We start from the raw sequence: 17,075 nt of genomic DNA on the forward strand, positions 1-17,075 counted from the left end.
TAAATATACTATAATATGGAATATGATATGAAAATACAGATAAGTTGGATTTATTTTTAACAGATCTGGATAGCAAATGGAAGCCATGAGAAATGTCTCAGATGTACAGCTAATTTGTACATCTGAGACATTTGTATTAGAGTATCTCATCTCGAATCCCAATTTAGAGCTATGTTCAAAACTGAATTTTGTCTACATATACAAAACATAGAAATAAAAATAGGTTAAAAGTTGTATCATAATAGTGGATTATACATACTATGATATGACTTTCTAGTGTTACTGAGGAAAAGGCTGTTTTTAATATTTGAAGTAAACTAATAAATGTGAAAGAATTTATAACTAGTGAAAAATTTCCAAAACGGTCCTCTAACTTACGTGAAGACATAAAATATCATTCTATACCTCTCAACTGGACTCGTATTCAAACAATATCAGGCAGGTTTAATAAAAGAAAAGCAGTGAATTTAGTAACATAAGTATCAAGAATTCATATATTGTACATTTTAAAGAATAATGGCACCCACCATAAATCTCTCTCCTGCATTTTCAGTCCTGGGACATCAAGGACAGAAAGGGAAAAATTCACAAGAAGGGGATAACCTCGCTTACTGTGAGAGCAAAAATGAGATTCTTAAAGAAAGAGAACATGTTTACTGATAAACCTGTAAAAGGATGAGATCACCAAACTATATTCTTCTAGATCATAATAGGGAGAACAGCGATGGCTTCTTCAGTTTGGGAGGGGCAAGGGACTTGGCAAAGAACAGAAACTTCTCCCCTAGCATCAGGACCTTCCAGTGCCTTCCTACAAAACATGCATGCTTTAAATAATGCTGAAAAATCTGAATTACAAAGTCTTGATTAACCTATGGTTCAATCAAAGTGCCAACAGTTTTTACTCTGAGAAAAGTCTATTTGACCATTTGTGGAGACTGACCCCACAATTAAACAGAATATACTGAAGATAATCAGCATTAGTGTAACAAACATGTAATATGTATCCAAACCAGAACCTTAGAATCAAATGTGAACCAGAAAGGGGATAAATCACAACAAATGGTGGAGGCTCTGAACTTAATTTTGAATGAAATGCTTTAAGATGCTATTTATCTTATTCTTGTAAGTATGATATTGATGACTTTCTGACAAGTGTATTTCATTAAGTCTAATCACTATTTCCCAAGTAGTTTGTCATTTAAGATGAATAGCCATTTCTTTCACTCTACCATATTTAAATTTTACAAAACCCCTTGAATATAACTTTGCTTTATCTCTTGTACAACTGGTCTAGGTATTTCTGATAAAGACGTGTTGTGTGAAAACAGTTACTGAAAAATATGACAATGAAGGCTACATTCTGAATATATAAGTGACTGGTGAGACCTGCTTCAACAATTTATACATTTTTACACTAATTGGTAAGCAGAGGTTGGTCAACAGCTTTACCACTGTACTTAAGGCAATCAGATATACAAGTTAACTGAAACTGCTTTATCTTGATGGTAAGTGCCAAAAAATAAGTGTAACTACAGAGGAAAAAATGGTAAAAGATTAAAGAAAGTTTTCCTCTGACAGTAACAGACTTTATACACACCATGATTAAGGAAAGCATATGGGGCCTCCCTGGTGGTACAAGGCATTAAGTCTCAGCACTATGAAGCTATTATCGTCAGCCACTGCAGGGCCAGTTTGATCCCTGACCAGGGAGCTACCTTCATCAAGCAACAGACATCTCCTGTCTCACCCGCTGCTCCCCTCAGCAGTGTATTTTAGTATATCTGCCTGTTCTGCTCCCCACTCTGATTCTGGTGAATCCTCTCACCCCCACACCTCTGACCTGTACCCCAGTTCTTGTATGCATATATATAAACCTTATTATTTATTATTATTTTTTAAGATTTATTTATTTATTCATATAGAACTGGGCCAGGCCAGAGATGCGGAGGGTGAGAGGATTCACCAGAGACAGAGCGGGGTGCAGAACAGGCAGATCGATGAAGTACACTGCTGAGGGGAGCAGCAGGCATGAGGAGAGGTCTGCCACGCCATGTGGATCTCCTCTGGGGCAGGCGGGGATCAAACTCATACGGAAGTGGTTTAAGCTTCTTAGTGCTGTGCTTTAACCCGCTGCACCACCAGGGAGGGCCATATATAAACCTTTTAAAGGAAAAAAAAGAGAGAGAAGCATATGGACAGAAAATGAAGATTTTGGCTTGAGTTTTGTAGCTCAGAAAATTAAACAATTAAAAAATACTTACTCTCTGCTGTTTGTAGTGCTTAAACATTCTAATGCAGTGTTCTATGATAAATAACAAGTATATCCCTCCGAGAGCAACAAGTCCTTTCAATACAGCATCATATTCTTCCAAAAATTTCTTAGATTCATGTCCATGAGAATGTCCATGCCCATGTGCGTGCTGATGACTGTGATCATGTCCACCCTGAGACTATTAATAAGAACAAGGAAAACATCTAAACAAGGAATTAAAATGCCATTTAAATTTTTGATATTATAACCTCCTTGAGGGTACAGAAAAAATAACTTTAAATTTTTAAGTCCCCCCAAATATAATTTCATTAAATATAAGCAGGCTTCCATTTAATTCTGCTATAATCAGTCTCCTAGAAAATACTAAATTTCATGGTAACTCTAAAACAAAGACCACAAACACATAGGCCTATGGGGTTAAGAAACAGAGAAAAAAATCATGCAAGTAGTAAGATAATAGGGAGGAAAAGGAACTTTATAAATGAGTAAAACATGATCAAGCTAAGTGACTAAATATCTGGTATAAATAAAACACCATCAGATTAAATTCCTGTAATCTAACATTTCTTAAATTGATTATATTCTTAAATTTCTCCTCCACATTTCAAAGCAGTAATAAGATGCTGCCTCTGCATGTACTGTGCAACATTAGTGAAAGTGTATACTGAGGCATGTGTTTAATATTTTACATGTTAAAACTTTAGTCAAAATAAATGTACAGAACAGTTACTTTTTAAACTGTGAAATGTATTAGTTTCACAATACCAATCTTAGAGAACTTAAAACTTAGACCTCTAATCTTAAGTATTTTCCTTCTTTCTAAAATTCATTTCTATTCCTTCCACCTTTGCTAGTGGTCAATAGAAGAGGCTTTTAAGCCTCTCAGAGGAGGTATTCCAAAATGGTGATAGCTTTATTTTATTAATAATCTTTAAGAAAAATGTAAGTTAAGCAACACTGTTTTCACTTCATCAATTCATATTAGGCCCAATTCTGAAATCTGTTGCTGCTCCTGATGGCTGCTAGAAAGGGCAAGCAAGGATAGGGGGAGGAAAGGGGTCTTGAAAAATTCAAATACAGTTTTAAAATTCATTAATTTATTATATCTTTAAAAGCAATGTCAAACGTTGTTCCTAGACACTAGATCTGGAATTCCCAACCAAGAGTGCAGAAGGGAAGACTACAACACATAAGTAAAATTCTGTCTACCCAACACTCCAAAAGGGAGGTGGCAAGACTATAAAAAAAATTCAACATGTAATTTTACATTTAGGAAAAAGCAAAAACACTGTTTTCCAGTTTCAAGTTAAACCTGTAATACTGCTTGACCAGAGATTTTTAGAAGTTGATAATCACAGTGACTAGGAGTGAGGGCTTATGATCATATCAACAGAAATGTCCCACATCGGAAGAAAATAACTGTTATATTCGTCCCCAGGGTAAAAGCCCAGATGCAAAGTCTTAAATAACCTAAAATAGACAACTGAGTATATGCACTAAGTCCTGTTCAAATATAAACGTCACTAGCACACTGGCTAGATACACAATCATTGTAAGAGCCCTATTACATTTCTCCAAAGAGTTTCACAAAATACAGATAAATGTGTGTCATTCATTGACTTTTAAACCTTCACATTCATAATTTAATGAATCAATTTCTTTAAAAAATTGACATTCTGATACTGTAAGATATTACACATATATACATATCTATATATACACACACACATACACACCATGGTGATTTGATATTATATACACACCTTGTGAAAGTGAAAATATAACTATCATTATCAGTTTTGTTGCTATTTTAAAACAAATGATTTAAGTGATTTTACAAATATTGCTTTGGAAAAAATACTTTATCCAATAAGCAAATAATAGAGCATAAAAACTACATCAACGTGCTATAGCTTGCTAACGAAGGACCCTTTTAGTCTAAATATTTTATTTATTTTTTACTTTTTTAAAGATTTATGAGAGATCTTACATGGGGCAGTAAATGAAGAAGGGCGTCTCCACTCATTGTTCCTACAGCAAGTGCAACAAGGAATGTGAGAAGGAATTTGAAGCATCCTTGGTTAATGATGGGAACCAAAATCACGCCTAGCAAGGAAAGCAGGCTAATGACAGTGATAGAAATGATACCACAAATCCATGCTGTAGGAAAGAAATTGATAGTCAAAATTAGTATGACAAAATAAATCACAAAAGCTCCAAAGAAAAATAAACATAAGATAAATGATTCATGGAAGATAGATTATCTTACCTAAACCATGCTTTTTAAGAAACTATTTTTGACACTGCTGTGTTTAAAACAAAATAAAAACATGATATATAAACAACTTGAATACTTGCAAAAGAAAAAAGAAAAGAATTAAACTGAGACCAACTTATAAATACTATCTTCAGTGGCCTATCTAAGAGACTTAAAATGACTTAAATGTGATTCATTTGTGCTATCTATAATGAAGTAAAATTTTAACCAATGTTTAAAGCAGTCATAACAATAAATCTATTTATTAAAAGACTATAATTATAACATTTCCTGTGAGCATTTTAAAAAGCTAAATATCAATGCACTGTATACTAAATTCAAGAAACTTAATATTATCAGCCCCAGATGGAAATAAATTCACAATATTAAAAAGGCCTACTAGACAATACTCATTGTATTTCAATTCTTATTTTCACAAAGGCTAATTCAATCTGACAGAATCTCACTTCCAAACAAAATTTTATACTCCTTTTCCTCTACTCTGGCTTTATATGTAATTTACCACTTTTTCTAAAATATCAATATATAGTTACATGCCACTTCACGAGAGGGACACATTTTAAGATATGTTAGGCAATTTGTAATTCTGTTTCTCTCCAAACAACTGCAGGGTATATACCTAACCAAAGCCCAGGTGGTAGAGTTTACCACCGCCATATATATAGGGCCCACTCTGGCTTATGCAGTTCATTGCTGAGCCAAATGACATTGTGCAGCACATAGTCTATCACTGGATCAAAATGTAGAAGAAATGTTTTCACATTATGACTTAAAAGAAACACAAGCATGGTGGGAAAGAAGCCAAGAAAGTTAATGGTCAACAAATGTTTGTCAAACTACCACAGCTCTCTAACACCAATCATACTGGGGCCAGGGGAGGTAAAAAGAGCTTATAACAACAGGACATGTTGAAGTCGATAAGGAAAACATTAATCTGAACATAAACGCTTCATACATTTATGTTCCCTACCCAGATATGTTTTTCCTTAGTTTGACAATAACACAATCCAGAAACAAGTTATCTCTAAAGCAATCAATCTAAAAGCAATGTCGGTTAAGAACTTAAAAGCAGCATTAACTACTAGAAAAGTCAGGTAGTTCAAACCCAGATACTCTGTAGAAAAAACTCACTGATAAAAATATATATAAATATAAACAGATAGATGGGATTTGCAGAAAAGATTCAAAATATACTGCAGGGGGTAAACAAAGCATTGGTAATGCTTCATAATTATTAGAAAATTTTTATTAATCAGAATCAATAAAATGTACTAGAATTAGTTACCAACATTACCCAATAAAATATCTCTTCTTTTATTCCTATGTCATAATTTCCAAGAAAATTCAGACTGATAACTAAATTTAAATTCATAATTGCTAAAAATCTAGTTAAGCTGATTTATTATTTTCTCTAGAGTTACATTATATTCTACATTGGGGGACACATGTATTTATTCATTTCTCCATTAGTCTAAATTTCTAAATCAATACAGAGAATATCATTAATTTGATACAGAAGACATCTGAGATGCTTAACAACTTATACAATATAACTTAAGCTAAAACACATTAGCATCACAATATCACTTATAAAATTTAAGATCCCAATAAGCCAACATAAATATTTTATCAGCATATATACAAAATCTAACACAAAAGAGTTGAGAGAAAATATGATTCTATTCCACAATTATAAAAATTATATCTGAAATTGACCATTATTCTAAACAAGTATTTCATTTCTAAAATTCTCAATAAACTTCAGCTAAGTACAGAAGAGTAAAAAAAAAATCTAGAGAACCATAATGATCATTCTGAGATGATTTATAACCACAAATAGTTTGTGGTCAATTAGCCAAAACCAAGTTACCAAATGCCAAATTAAGGAAAACAGAATTCAGTGCAAGCTGATATGCCGATGTGCTAAGAGGTAAGTGAGATACATTATAAATAAACAGCAAGCAGCAGTGTCGACACTTCTCTAACTTAGCCAAACACTGTGCACATATTACACATTCCTGGTAAAATGTCTACGTATCAACTGTGATTTATGTCTTTCTCATCCATTTTAAAATAAGTCTATAAATTAAGAAAAGAAATGCCTAAAAGAAACTCTTAATGAGCAGAAAATCTTTAGCACCTATGATATCTAACATCTAATTTAATAATTTTTAGTTTTCCAATTCTTACATGTAGAAGAAATACACAGAGCATGCTTACTACCTTCAAGAGTTGTGTATTTTTGTTTTTTTTTTTTTTAAGATTTATTTACTTATGCTCTGGTACCAGGCCAGAGGTGTGGTGGGTGAGAGGATTCACCAGAGAGAGTGGGGAGCAGAACAGGCAGATGTACTGAAATACACTGCTGAGGGCAACAGTGGACAGGTCAGGAGAGGTCTGCCACGCCATGTGGATCAGCTCCCTGGCAGAGGATTGCACTCTGAAACTTCAGAGAGCTTCATAATGTGGTGCTTTAGACCAGTGCGCCACCAGGGAGAACCCAGAAGAGTTTTTAATAATTTTTAAAAATAAGCCCACATAACTCTCTCAACCTATTTATTTCTGTGCTAAATTATAGTTATTTTCAGAGAAATCTTGGCCAAGTGATTATATATTTACCTCATAAAGGTGGTTTTGCTGAAGGGTATTTATTTTTAAAAGTGTAATTAAATATGAAAGTAAGGAACATGTCCTGTATGTGTGTGTTTGTGTAGAACTGGGCATAGACCAGAGGTGCAGGGGGTGAGAGGATTCACCAGGGACAGAGTGGGGAGCAGAACAGGCAGATGTACTGAAATACACTGCTGAGGGGATCAGCAGAAGAGACAGGAGAGGTCTGCTGCACCATGTGAGTTACCTCCCTGGCCAGGAATTGAACTCAGGCCTTACTGGTGACAGTGCTGAGACATAACTACTACGCCACCAGGGAGACACAAGGAGTATTTCTTTAGTACAAATGGTACTAAAGTAAGGTTGATTAAAGTACCTATGTACCAAGTAACAAATTACCATTTGTTTTTGCCAGTGCCGAGAAATAAGGAGGAAAGAGCTAGATTTTCCTGTTTCAGAAAACTTCATTATTTTCTATAGATCATAGCTATTCCACAGCAACTGTTTAAATAGCAAAATAATCCAGCTATACAAAGTATATATTATTGTAGATACTTTTTTCTTATACTGAGTTATTGCTAATTTTTTAAAATAATTCTACCTCTCTAGCACTAACAATTGAAATATCATTCGTGTAACAACGTGGAAGTCATCAAGGAAAATTATAATCCTTTTGACCAATGAGCAGTCAGGTTGTTTTAAATTTATTGTACTTGAAAAGATTTATCATACTATTTAAATAGTTATTTTTAGAATTAATGCTATTTATATTTATAAATGTCCTAGGTGAGAAAAAGCATTTACTACAACAAAATTGTTCCAAATTCTAAGCAAATCATAGGGGTTTTGCAGTCACAATTTGTTTGGTAAAAGCAAAATAAATAAGTAAAAAAATAAACACCAACAAACAGTTCAAGGCATCTTTTATAAACCTTATACTAACTAACAATACACAAACTATTAAATACAACTAGCAAATGTTTTCTTTATTTGTACCCAAGATACCATATGCAATAAAAAACAGTAAATGTCTGAAACAAGCTTCACTTATTCTGCAAATTAGGTCGCTTAAAACGTTAAAGGTCTTCAAGCTTAGTTATTCACCAATTCCCTTTCTCATTATCTAGAGAGAAAATGCATTCTTTTAAAAAGAAGCACTCATCTGTGGAAACTTTCTAATTAACTTGGTTCAAAGCATGTGCAAGATGGCAGTTTTCTACACTGTTTCAGCATTTTAATTGGCAGAAAATGCTTAGCGGCCTATTCACAGCCCCTCTTGGTAATTAAGTGAGGGTCAACTCTATGACTAAATGAGCCAATCTTGTGAAACAAACGATTTCTACCATACATAGTATATACCATATTTGGTTTACAGCAGTCTTTGAACGTTAATGAGGTAGTAGCTGTGTCACTATGGGAGATTTATATAGAACAAGTTAACCTTTCTTAATGGTGCAACAGTCATTAAAAATAATTAGTAGCAGGGCTTTCTCTCTAACAATTATTAACATCTATCAGGACATAATTAATTCAAGCCTCATTTCTGACAATACTAATAACCACCTGCAAACAACCGATCAATATTCACTAGTAGTAAGTCTGTTTTGAAAGCAAGTGTCATTTCCTCCAAGGCTTTCAGATTGAATAAAGTATAATTTTCAAGATTACTATAGTTAAGCACCTATCAAATAAGTCTGTTATGATATACAGATTATGTCAATAACACAACACAGAGAATACTGTCAAGGACATAGAATTTAGAAGCCTTAAAACCATTAGAAAAGCTATTAGATTTCACCCTAAATACAACAATCTTGTCAGTCTCCATTTTTCTCTGTACAGGACAAATAGGTTCTATTTTTGATTATGTAATCTCAGACCTAGCCTTCGCTCCTCCTCTTCCAAATTAGAATTTGTGAGAGTCTAAGACACTGAACACTCAGGTGTACAGTGATCTCAAATGCCAGTAAGCATTACACATTTTATATCCAAAGATCAAAATTCAAATCTAGTTGCACACTCACTTTCTCTGCCATTTTTTATCTCAGAAGAACAGTTTGTCTACCTAGAGGATGATTTTTGGATTGTTTTAATTGAGTAATCTATACTTAGTTATTTATAACAATATTTACCATTTTGTGTGTTAATTACCTACCAAAATAGTACTAACCATAATTCTCCAGCTATCTCCCCTTACTTACATTCTTCCAAAACATACTTAAGAACTTTTGTTCATGTGTGAAAGAGATCATTCATATGTGGAAGTAACAAAACTTAATGAACAAAACAAAAATGAACCCTTAGACTATAAAAACAAAGTAGTGGTTACCAGAAGAAAGGGGAGAGATCATATATGGGCAAAAAGGTTCACTCATCTATATGGTGGAGGATGGAAACTAGACTTCTGATGGTGAATATAGGGAGTATATACAGATGTTGACCTACAATGCTGTATAACTACAACCTATATAATGTTATAAACCAATGTCACTTCAATTGAGGGGAGAACAACAGAATCTATTATCATGAATTTGTTAATGTGGTTAGAACTGTGAACAAGAAAAAAATGGTGCAGTAAAGATGGAAAGACAGGTGGGGGTCATATTCTAGAAGGCTTAACAGGAAAACTTAAAGGACTCTAAACTTTGAACAATATAGCCAACTGCAGGTCCTTAAAATAGCAACTAGCATTTCATACCAAACCCATGTTCTCTGAGGTAGTTCTGATTATAACATAAAAGATATAAAGAAAATATTAGACATATAATGAAGAAGCGTAAAAGATGTCAAAAAGATTTTTTTTAATGTCAAAAACCATAGAAGTGATACCAGTTAACTAAATTTGGATAAATAATAACCCAAGTTAAGATAATAGCATAGTGAAAACCACCCCCAGATTTTAAAGCTGTGAAACCTTGGGAAATTTATTATGATTACACTCTTCACTTCATAGAACTATGATGAGCAGTAAATTAAGTGAATTTAAAACAGTGTCAGAAGCATATTTCTTAATAAAATTATACTATATTAACAAAATGTTAGCTTTATAATTTATCACTCTAAAGAAAAACTCAGAAAATCTCATTTGCGTAGAAAAAGATAAATCTAGCTTAAGTGCTAAGGATAACCTACAAGGGAGATATAAACACAGGCACTGAAGGCTATAAAGCCATTTCAACAATTCAAAGAACCACAAAAGGCCTAAACTGAAGTTTCATGACAGAGTGGATGGAGTTAGAAAATAAACAAGGACAGACACAAAGGGACTTGAAAATTCATTTAGATATCACAAAAGGAAATAAAATCAAAAACATCAAGGAAAAATGTCAAAGATGTTCAGATTTTATCCAAAAAATGAACTGTAATGGCAAAGAGTTTCAATAAACAGTACAAACTGTGTGTAAAGTCTGTTTTGGAATCACTAAGTGGGAGATAATCTGTGACTATTGAGGTGATGCTATCTAGTGACTAGGATATAATTTTTAAAAAGAGCCTAGAGATAAATCTTAAAATAGTTTTGGTTTTACCTTAATTGAACCTCTCCAGAAGTACTCATGATGAAGCTCAGTGCCAATCACTGACTTCTGAGATATTATAGTTTTACTCCCTGCAAAACAATCTTTGCTTTTCACAAGAGGCACTCAACCCTATTAAATGGTAAGTAATGATAACACCAAATAACTTTAGTTAGGGGTTCCATTATTAATATTTGCCCATCAGTAAGGATCCATTTATCTCACATATGTATTTTAAATATTGTTCTGTATCTAGAGCAAAACATTGCTCTTTAATTAATGCAAGCGATCTATGTTCTAACCTACCATTCCCATATCCCTCCCTATCTTTTATAAACATACATATCTAAATCTTATTAAAATATGTTGAAAATCAACAAGTAGAAGTCAGCAAATTAGAAATAACCTTCTCAACCCAACTACATTTTTTTAAAAATAGATTTTTAAGAGAAAAACTTAAAAACTTACCTGATGCCCCTATATTTGCCTTGTCTTCAGGAACCAGATTTTTATCCTTACTTAAGTCTTCAACTAAAAGTTTGTCAAAATGTTCAATACAAAGTCTGCTGTCAATTTGATATAACAATGCAGGGCAAAGATATGTAAACAGTTCACGTGATATTGGAGAATTGGCATTATGACCATAGTATTTTAATAACTGAGTGACATTCAAACACTGCAAAGAAATTAGTGAAAAAAAGTAAGAGTACTTTAAGATTATGCAGAAAGATTATAATAGAAATATTACATATATTTACAGGCAATCTTTAATAATAATATAGGAATTTATAATAGAAATACATTCAACTTGATTACAAAAGACATTTTAAGGATTTTAACTACTTTTCCACTCCAGCACATGAAAAGAAAATGACATTCTGCCTTGGATAAAAATTACAGCTTTATTACTAAGATTTATATGGGCTAAGAAGAAAAAGGACTGACTTTTCTAGTCAAAGCATAATAGTACCTCAAGATTCTTATTTGTGAACATTTTAGACAGAGTACTTTAATAACTTGATATTAAAGTATAACCATAATGCAGACAACTACACTGCCTGCAGTACACTCAAGTATTATATGGAGGAATTTTGATCCAATGCAAAAACTGAAAGGTGAAAAATAAGTTGTATCATCCACTGGTACCTTAAGGACAAGACAAAACAAAATAGAAAACAGTCAACAAAGTGTGGCCCCATCAAACAGTAAAAACAAGTTTCTATATAAGGCAAAGGAGATGGTACTGCCTCTTTCATTCATATTCACTCTCACAACATGTTTGCTTATAGACTATCTCATCACATGCTTTTATTTACAGTTCAGAAACAATAAAAATTTATGAATTAACATGAGGCACTACCCATCCAATGCATAAAACATGTCCATAAACACTAACAAATTAACGTAAATTTCTTTAAAGCAAATTCAATAATTTTTAAGAGTGCTAAAAATGAGAAAAAGGAGGTTGATATATTTTTAATGAAACAAAAATAAATGTTTTAAGGTAAATAGTTTAAAAAAACAAATGTGAAAATATTTAAAAGGACAATAAAAAAATCACAGCCATATCATTTACAATTGAAGTTTCCTATTATAGTATCTTTTGGACTCATCCTAAATCTGTCAAAGTAATTAAAACAACCTAATATCATGTCCATATAGGAACTAACAGAGTAAACAAACCTACCACATGTGCAAAATTCCTGACTTTGGAATTATTTCAATGACTTGAGACCAGTCTACAGTTAATGCAATAAAATAAGAATTATGAAAAAGAAACTTTTTGGTCAATTCCCAAAATCTTCATATTCATATATCTTGTAGCTAGAAACCACTTTGTACTAACTACATTGGAAAAAAGAAAAGTAACTTGGGAAGTCAAAGACATTATTAAAAAAGATAGTAAAATAAAGAATTAAGGTTTCTAAGAATCTTTAAACAGTAAGATTTAAGAAAACCAAACTTAAGAACAATGCAAGTAAAATTCCAGATTTTGATTTGAGTCTTTTTGAATACTACTATTTTGAATTACTACTATTACACTGCTGCTTTTTCTAAACCTAAAATATTCCAACCGAGAATTACAGAACCACCACCTTTTTTTTTTAACTTACCTCATGTAGGCGGTCATCTTCATTATGATCTTTGTGACTAGCAGCTGAAAAAATTGCACTTTTTTTAACATGTGGTGCCTCTCGCTTTTTAGTATGTCGAAGTTCATCTTCACTATCAGGATCAAGATCTGAGTGTCCATGACTAGGATCATGACCACTATGTTCCGGAAGACGTCCATGAGAATGACCTGGGCTATGTACACGATCAAGTTTGTGGACTCGATTATGCTCATACTGTTCACCCGGATCATGGTTAGGGGGGAAACCTGGTGTAATAACCTCAGAATTTTCATTTTTTTTTCCTTTTGGCCTCCTCTTTCTTTTTGGCTGCTTACTTTCAGACTGTTCTTGCGTTTTATTGGTCTCTGTTGAAGGTCCATGGCTAGGATCCCCACGCTCACTGTGAGTAATGGAATCATTAGGAAAATGGCGAGTTGTGTTATGATCCAAGTGATGATGCAAACAATGGTGATGACACAAACGATAATTATGGTCATGCATATGTTTGTCATCAGATTTGACAGACACTTCAATTGTTTCCCTCTCTGGATCACACTTACGGTTTCTTTTTGTTGATACACTGGTCACAGTTTGATTATCTGAATTTAAATGATTATGGGCATGTTGATGGTTATGTGAGTGGAAATGCTTTCCCTCTTGAACTGCCAAAAGATCTAAGTGAGAAACATGATCATGACCAAGATCCTCATGATTAACCTCAACTACTTTTATCTCTCCAAGGCCCAAGTTTGTTAAAAGTTTCTCCAAACCAAAAAAAGATAATCTTCCATTTTCACCATAACGGTCAAAAAGTTTTTCAATATAGTATTTTTTTTCATTTTCAGCATCCAAAAGTAAAAGTTTGCTTGACTCCGATTCTGTTACTCCACGATGGTGTCTGTGATGCTCTTCAGAGCCATGGTCATGTTTTTCATGGCAGTGGTTGCAATGATGGAAAATAAATGTCAGCAAACAAATGAGGCAAAATTTTGTGTGCATATGTACCTTCATTTCTATTTTTCCTAAAAGGATTTAAAAAGAGGAAAGCATTAGTTTGTTCTTAGGCACATTTGCAGTTTAATGCATTAGGCAAATGTTTTACCCCATTTCTTTCATGGCTATGAATCATCTTTTCCTTCCTATGAAAATGTATTCTTTCAATTTACACACAGCACATACAACCTTTCAAATTAATATAAACTGCTCAAGTCTCAGCCAAAAGACTCACTCTCTTTAGTCATAACATTTAAGAGTCTATATGTTTATGTATAAATGTTGACATTCTTCTTATTTAGTCCTAATTTAAAAAAAAAATCTGCCCTTGAGATCCAAATCTGTGCAATAAAGAATAAAATGTGTAAGAAAAAGAAGAGAAATTCAGTATTCATGAATGTTGAGATCAGGTAGATAGAAATTCTCTAAAAATTATAAAGATAATTTAGTATAGTTATCAGCCTAGAATCAATATACAATATGTACAATCAACTATATATAATGTAATATAGATATCTAGTATAGTTATCAGCCTAGAATCATCTATATAAAATATAGCTTAGGATCAACTATATACAACAATAGCCTAGAAACAACTATATAGCCATGCACCAGTAATAATTGGAAAAAATCAAATTAGAGAGGAGTATCATTCCTGTAGAAAATGTGTTCGAGTAAATCTAACAAAAGATGAGTCAACTTTTACATAAAAACAGAAATGGAAAAAAAAAAAAAGACCTAAGTAGATGGATGACTATAATCATGTTCATAGTTGGATGATACAGATCCAGTGTAATTCCTCAAATTCTCAGAAGTTACTCTGTGAAAACTGATGAGGTATTTTTTATATTTATGTGGAATCAGAAAGGGCCAAGAATAGCCAAGACACCCTGAAACAAGGCAGGAGCTCTTACTCTACTAGTTAAATAAAAGACAATGTGGTGCTTGCTGTAAGAACATAACAGGAAAAAAATAGAGAAGGTTTTTGTTTCCTTGGTGCTTGGTCAGTTAGATTTCCACATAGAAGAAAAAGCAAATTAAACCTGACCACATATGAAAAATCAATTAAAGATGGATTACAAACCTATATCAAAACCACACACAATAAGTATAGACAATAAAATGAAGCCAACTTGAATTTGCATTCACTTTTTGTAGATTCCTAGCTTTAGGGAAACTCTTGAGATATGTCAAAAGCTAAACATAAGCATATTCACTCACATATCAATTCTATTCCTGGGTATGTCTACAATAGAAAGACATAAAGAGATACCAGAAAACAATAACAGTGATGTTCACATAGCCATTACTAATCATATCTCAAATCAAGAAAAAAGGCAAGTGTTTATTCATAAAAGAATGGATAAATAAGAGCAATCTTACACTAGAATACTGTACAGGAATAAAAATGGCATTTGTTTCCCAGATTAACATAGAGGATTTTTAAAATGCTCAAGCAAAAGATGACAAACACTAAAGAAATGTTACCATGTAATTCTACTTATAGGAAGTTTAAAAAGGCAAAACTAAGCTGAAGTGATTATTTCTGAAAGGAAGGTATTAAAAAGTGGGACTGGAAAGTGGTAATTTTCTCTTTCTTGACCTGAGCAATGTTTATGCAAATATGTTTACTTGGTGATGATAATTCAATGAGCATATGCGCTATATTTTTTCTTTACACACATTGTACTCAATAAAAAGTTGGGTTTTTTTTTTTTAAGATTTTATCTATTTATACATACGAGAACTGGAGTATAGGCCACAGGTGTGGGGGGTGAGAGAGAAAGAGAGAGAGAGAGTGAAGAGCAGAACAGGCAGATTGACTTAAACATAATGCTGAAGGTAGCAGCAGGCAAGACAGGAGAGGTCTCCTGCACTAAGTGCTCTAGCTCCTCAGCAGGGATCAAACTCTTGCTGTGGTGTCTGCTGATAGCTTCACAGTGCTGAGACTTAACCCCTTGCGCTATGTGCTACCAGGGAGGCCCTAAAATGCTCTTTAAGCATGAAATTTCCTCCAGTGAAAACAAAATAGAAAACATAAATAGGAATGATGAAACTAATATCATTAAAAAAAAGTTATCTGTAAGGCACTGAAGGACAGCAAATAACTGGAAGCACAAGAGAGGGACATCACCTACATAAATGGGGTAAATGGCACAGGATATATAGTCTTTCCACGTGTATACATAAACTTATTTCACAATCAATCAAAATCTTGATATCTGTTTATTTTTTGGTGAGATTTCACAAACTCATCTCAAAAGTCATATGGCAAAGCAAAATCCAAGAACAACCAAAACATCTCAGAACATTAGCAAAAGACTTTTCGTAAAGTACAGTAACTAAAATAATATAGAACTAGGACAAACCAACCAGTTGAACAGAACAGAATTGGAATGAAAATAACATTATGATTTTGGGATAGGAAAATATTTTCACTAAGACACAGAAAGCCCAAACCCTAGGCTCAAACTTGATCTTTACTTAAGTAGTACTTTACAATAAAATCATGAATAAAGCTTATGACAAGCCCTACTAGAAGATATTAAACATATATAAATAATATACAATCAAGATCATTATCCCAAGACAGCTGCTTAAGCAGTAACATAACTTTATAATCTACATATTAGTAGACAAAATTAGTATCTGATAATACTATTTGTTAAGCAAAGATCTAAAACAGAGAACCAGAACTACCTTCTATAGCTAGGAGGACACACTGGTACTAGAAATTTGAAACCTACTAGAACTGAATATGAATGTATTTGATAGCCCCAAATTCCACTTCTATCTTCCCTAAAAAAAACTCTTCCACTTATGCAGTCTGGGGACACTGAGACAAACTCAATAGTCCTTATTACAAAATTGCTGTTTTTTTTTTAAACAATAACTACATTCAAATGTAAGGGATGCTTTGTATACAAATAATGGAACACTTAACTAAAATTAAAGAAAAAATCACATAAAAAGAAATTGAGTGACAAGTATTCTTATATGGGATATAATAAAGCAAATGAACTACAAGAAAAATAATTGCTAAATTCTGATAAAAATTTAGTGGAGAGAGATGGTAGAAGGAATCAGGGAGTCAACAGATAGGGATGAATAGCATTAGAATTCTGGTGGGTCTATGGTGGATCTATGACGTGGTATACACACGTCAAGGTGTGAAGTGATGTTCTTAAAACTCCTGAAACCGAAAAGAACTAGTGCCCATTTTATACAGACTCATCCAAAAAATTGAAAAAGAAGGAAAACTACCACAAACGTTCTACGAAGCCAACATCACA

The 17,075-nt window shown here is 33.0% G+C and overlaps 1 protein-coding gene across 3 annotated transcripts in view; it reads right to left on the reverse strand.

The window, feature by feature from the left end:
* SLC39A10 (solute carrier family 39 (zinc transporter), member 10) overlaps nucleotides 1-17,075 on the reverse strand; it is a 50,610-nt gene that overhangs the window by 17,477 nt on the left and 16,058 nt on the right. For all 3 annotated transcript variants that reach the window (XM_004674425.1, XM_004674424.1, XM_012727763.1), the window contains exons 2-5: nucleotides 12,790-13,811; nucleotides 11,144-11,351; nucleotides 4,263-4,432; nucleotides 2,262-2,450 (exon numbers count right to left, since the gene is read on the reverse strand). In XM_004674425.1, coding sequence (XP_004674482.1) covers nucleotides 2,262-2,450; nucleotides 4,263-4,432; nucleotides 11,144-11,351; nucleotides 12,790-13,800 — 1,578 coding nt within the window. In that variant the 5' untranslated portion in view covers nucleotides 13,801-13,811. The remainder of the gene's footprint in view (nucleotides 1-2,261; nucleotides 2,451-4,262; nucleotides 4,433-11,143; nucleotides 11,352-12,789; nucleotides 13,812-17,075) is intronic.

This window comes from Condylura cristata, unplaced genomic scaffold (genome assembly GCF_000260355.1).
Source record: "Condylura cristata isolate star-nosed mole 26May11 unplaced genomic scaffold, ConCri1.0 scaffold00002, whole genome shotgun sequence".
NCBI classification, from domain to species: domain Eukaryota; kingdom Metazoa; phylum Chordata; class Mammalia; order Eulipotyphla; family Talpidae; genus Condylura; species Condylura cristata.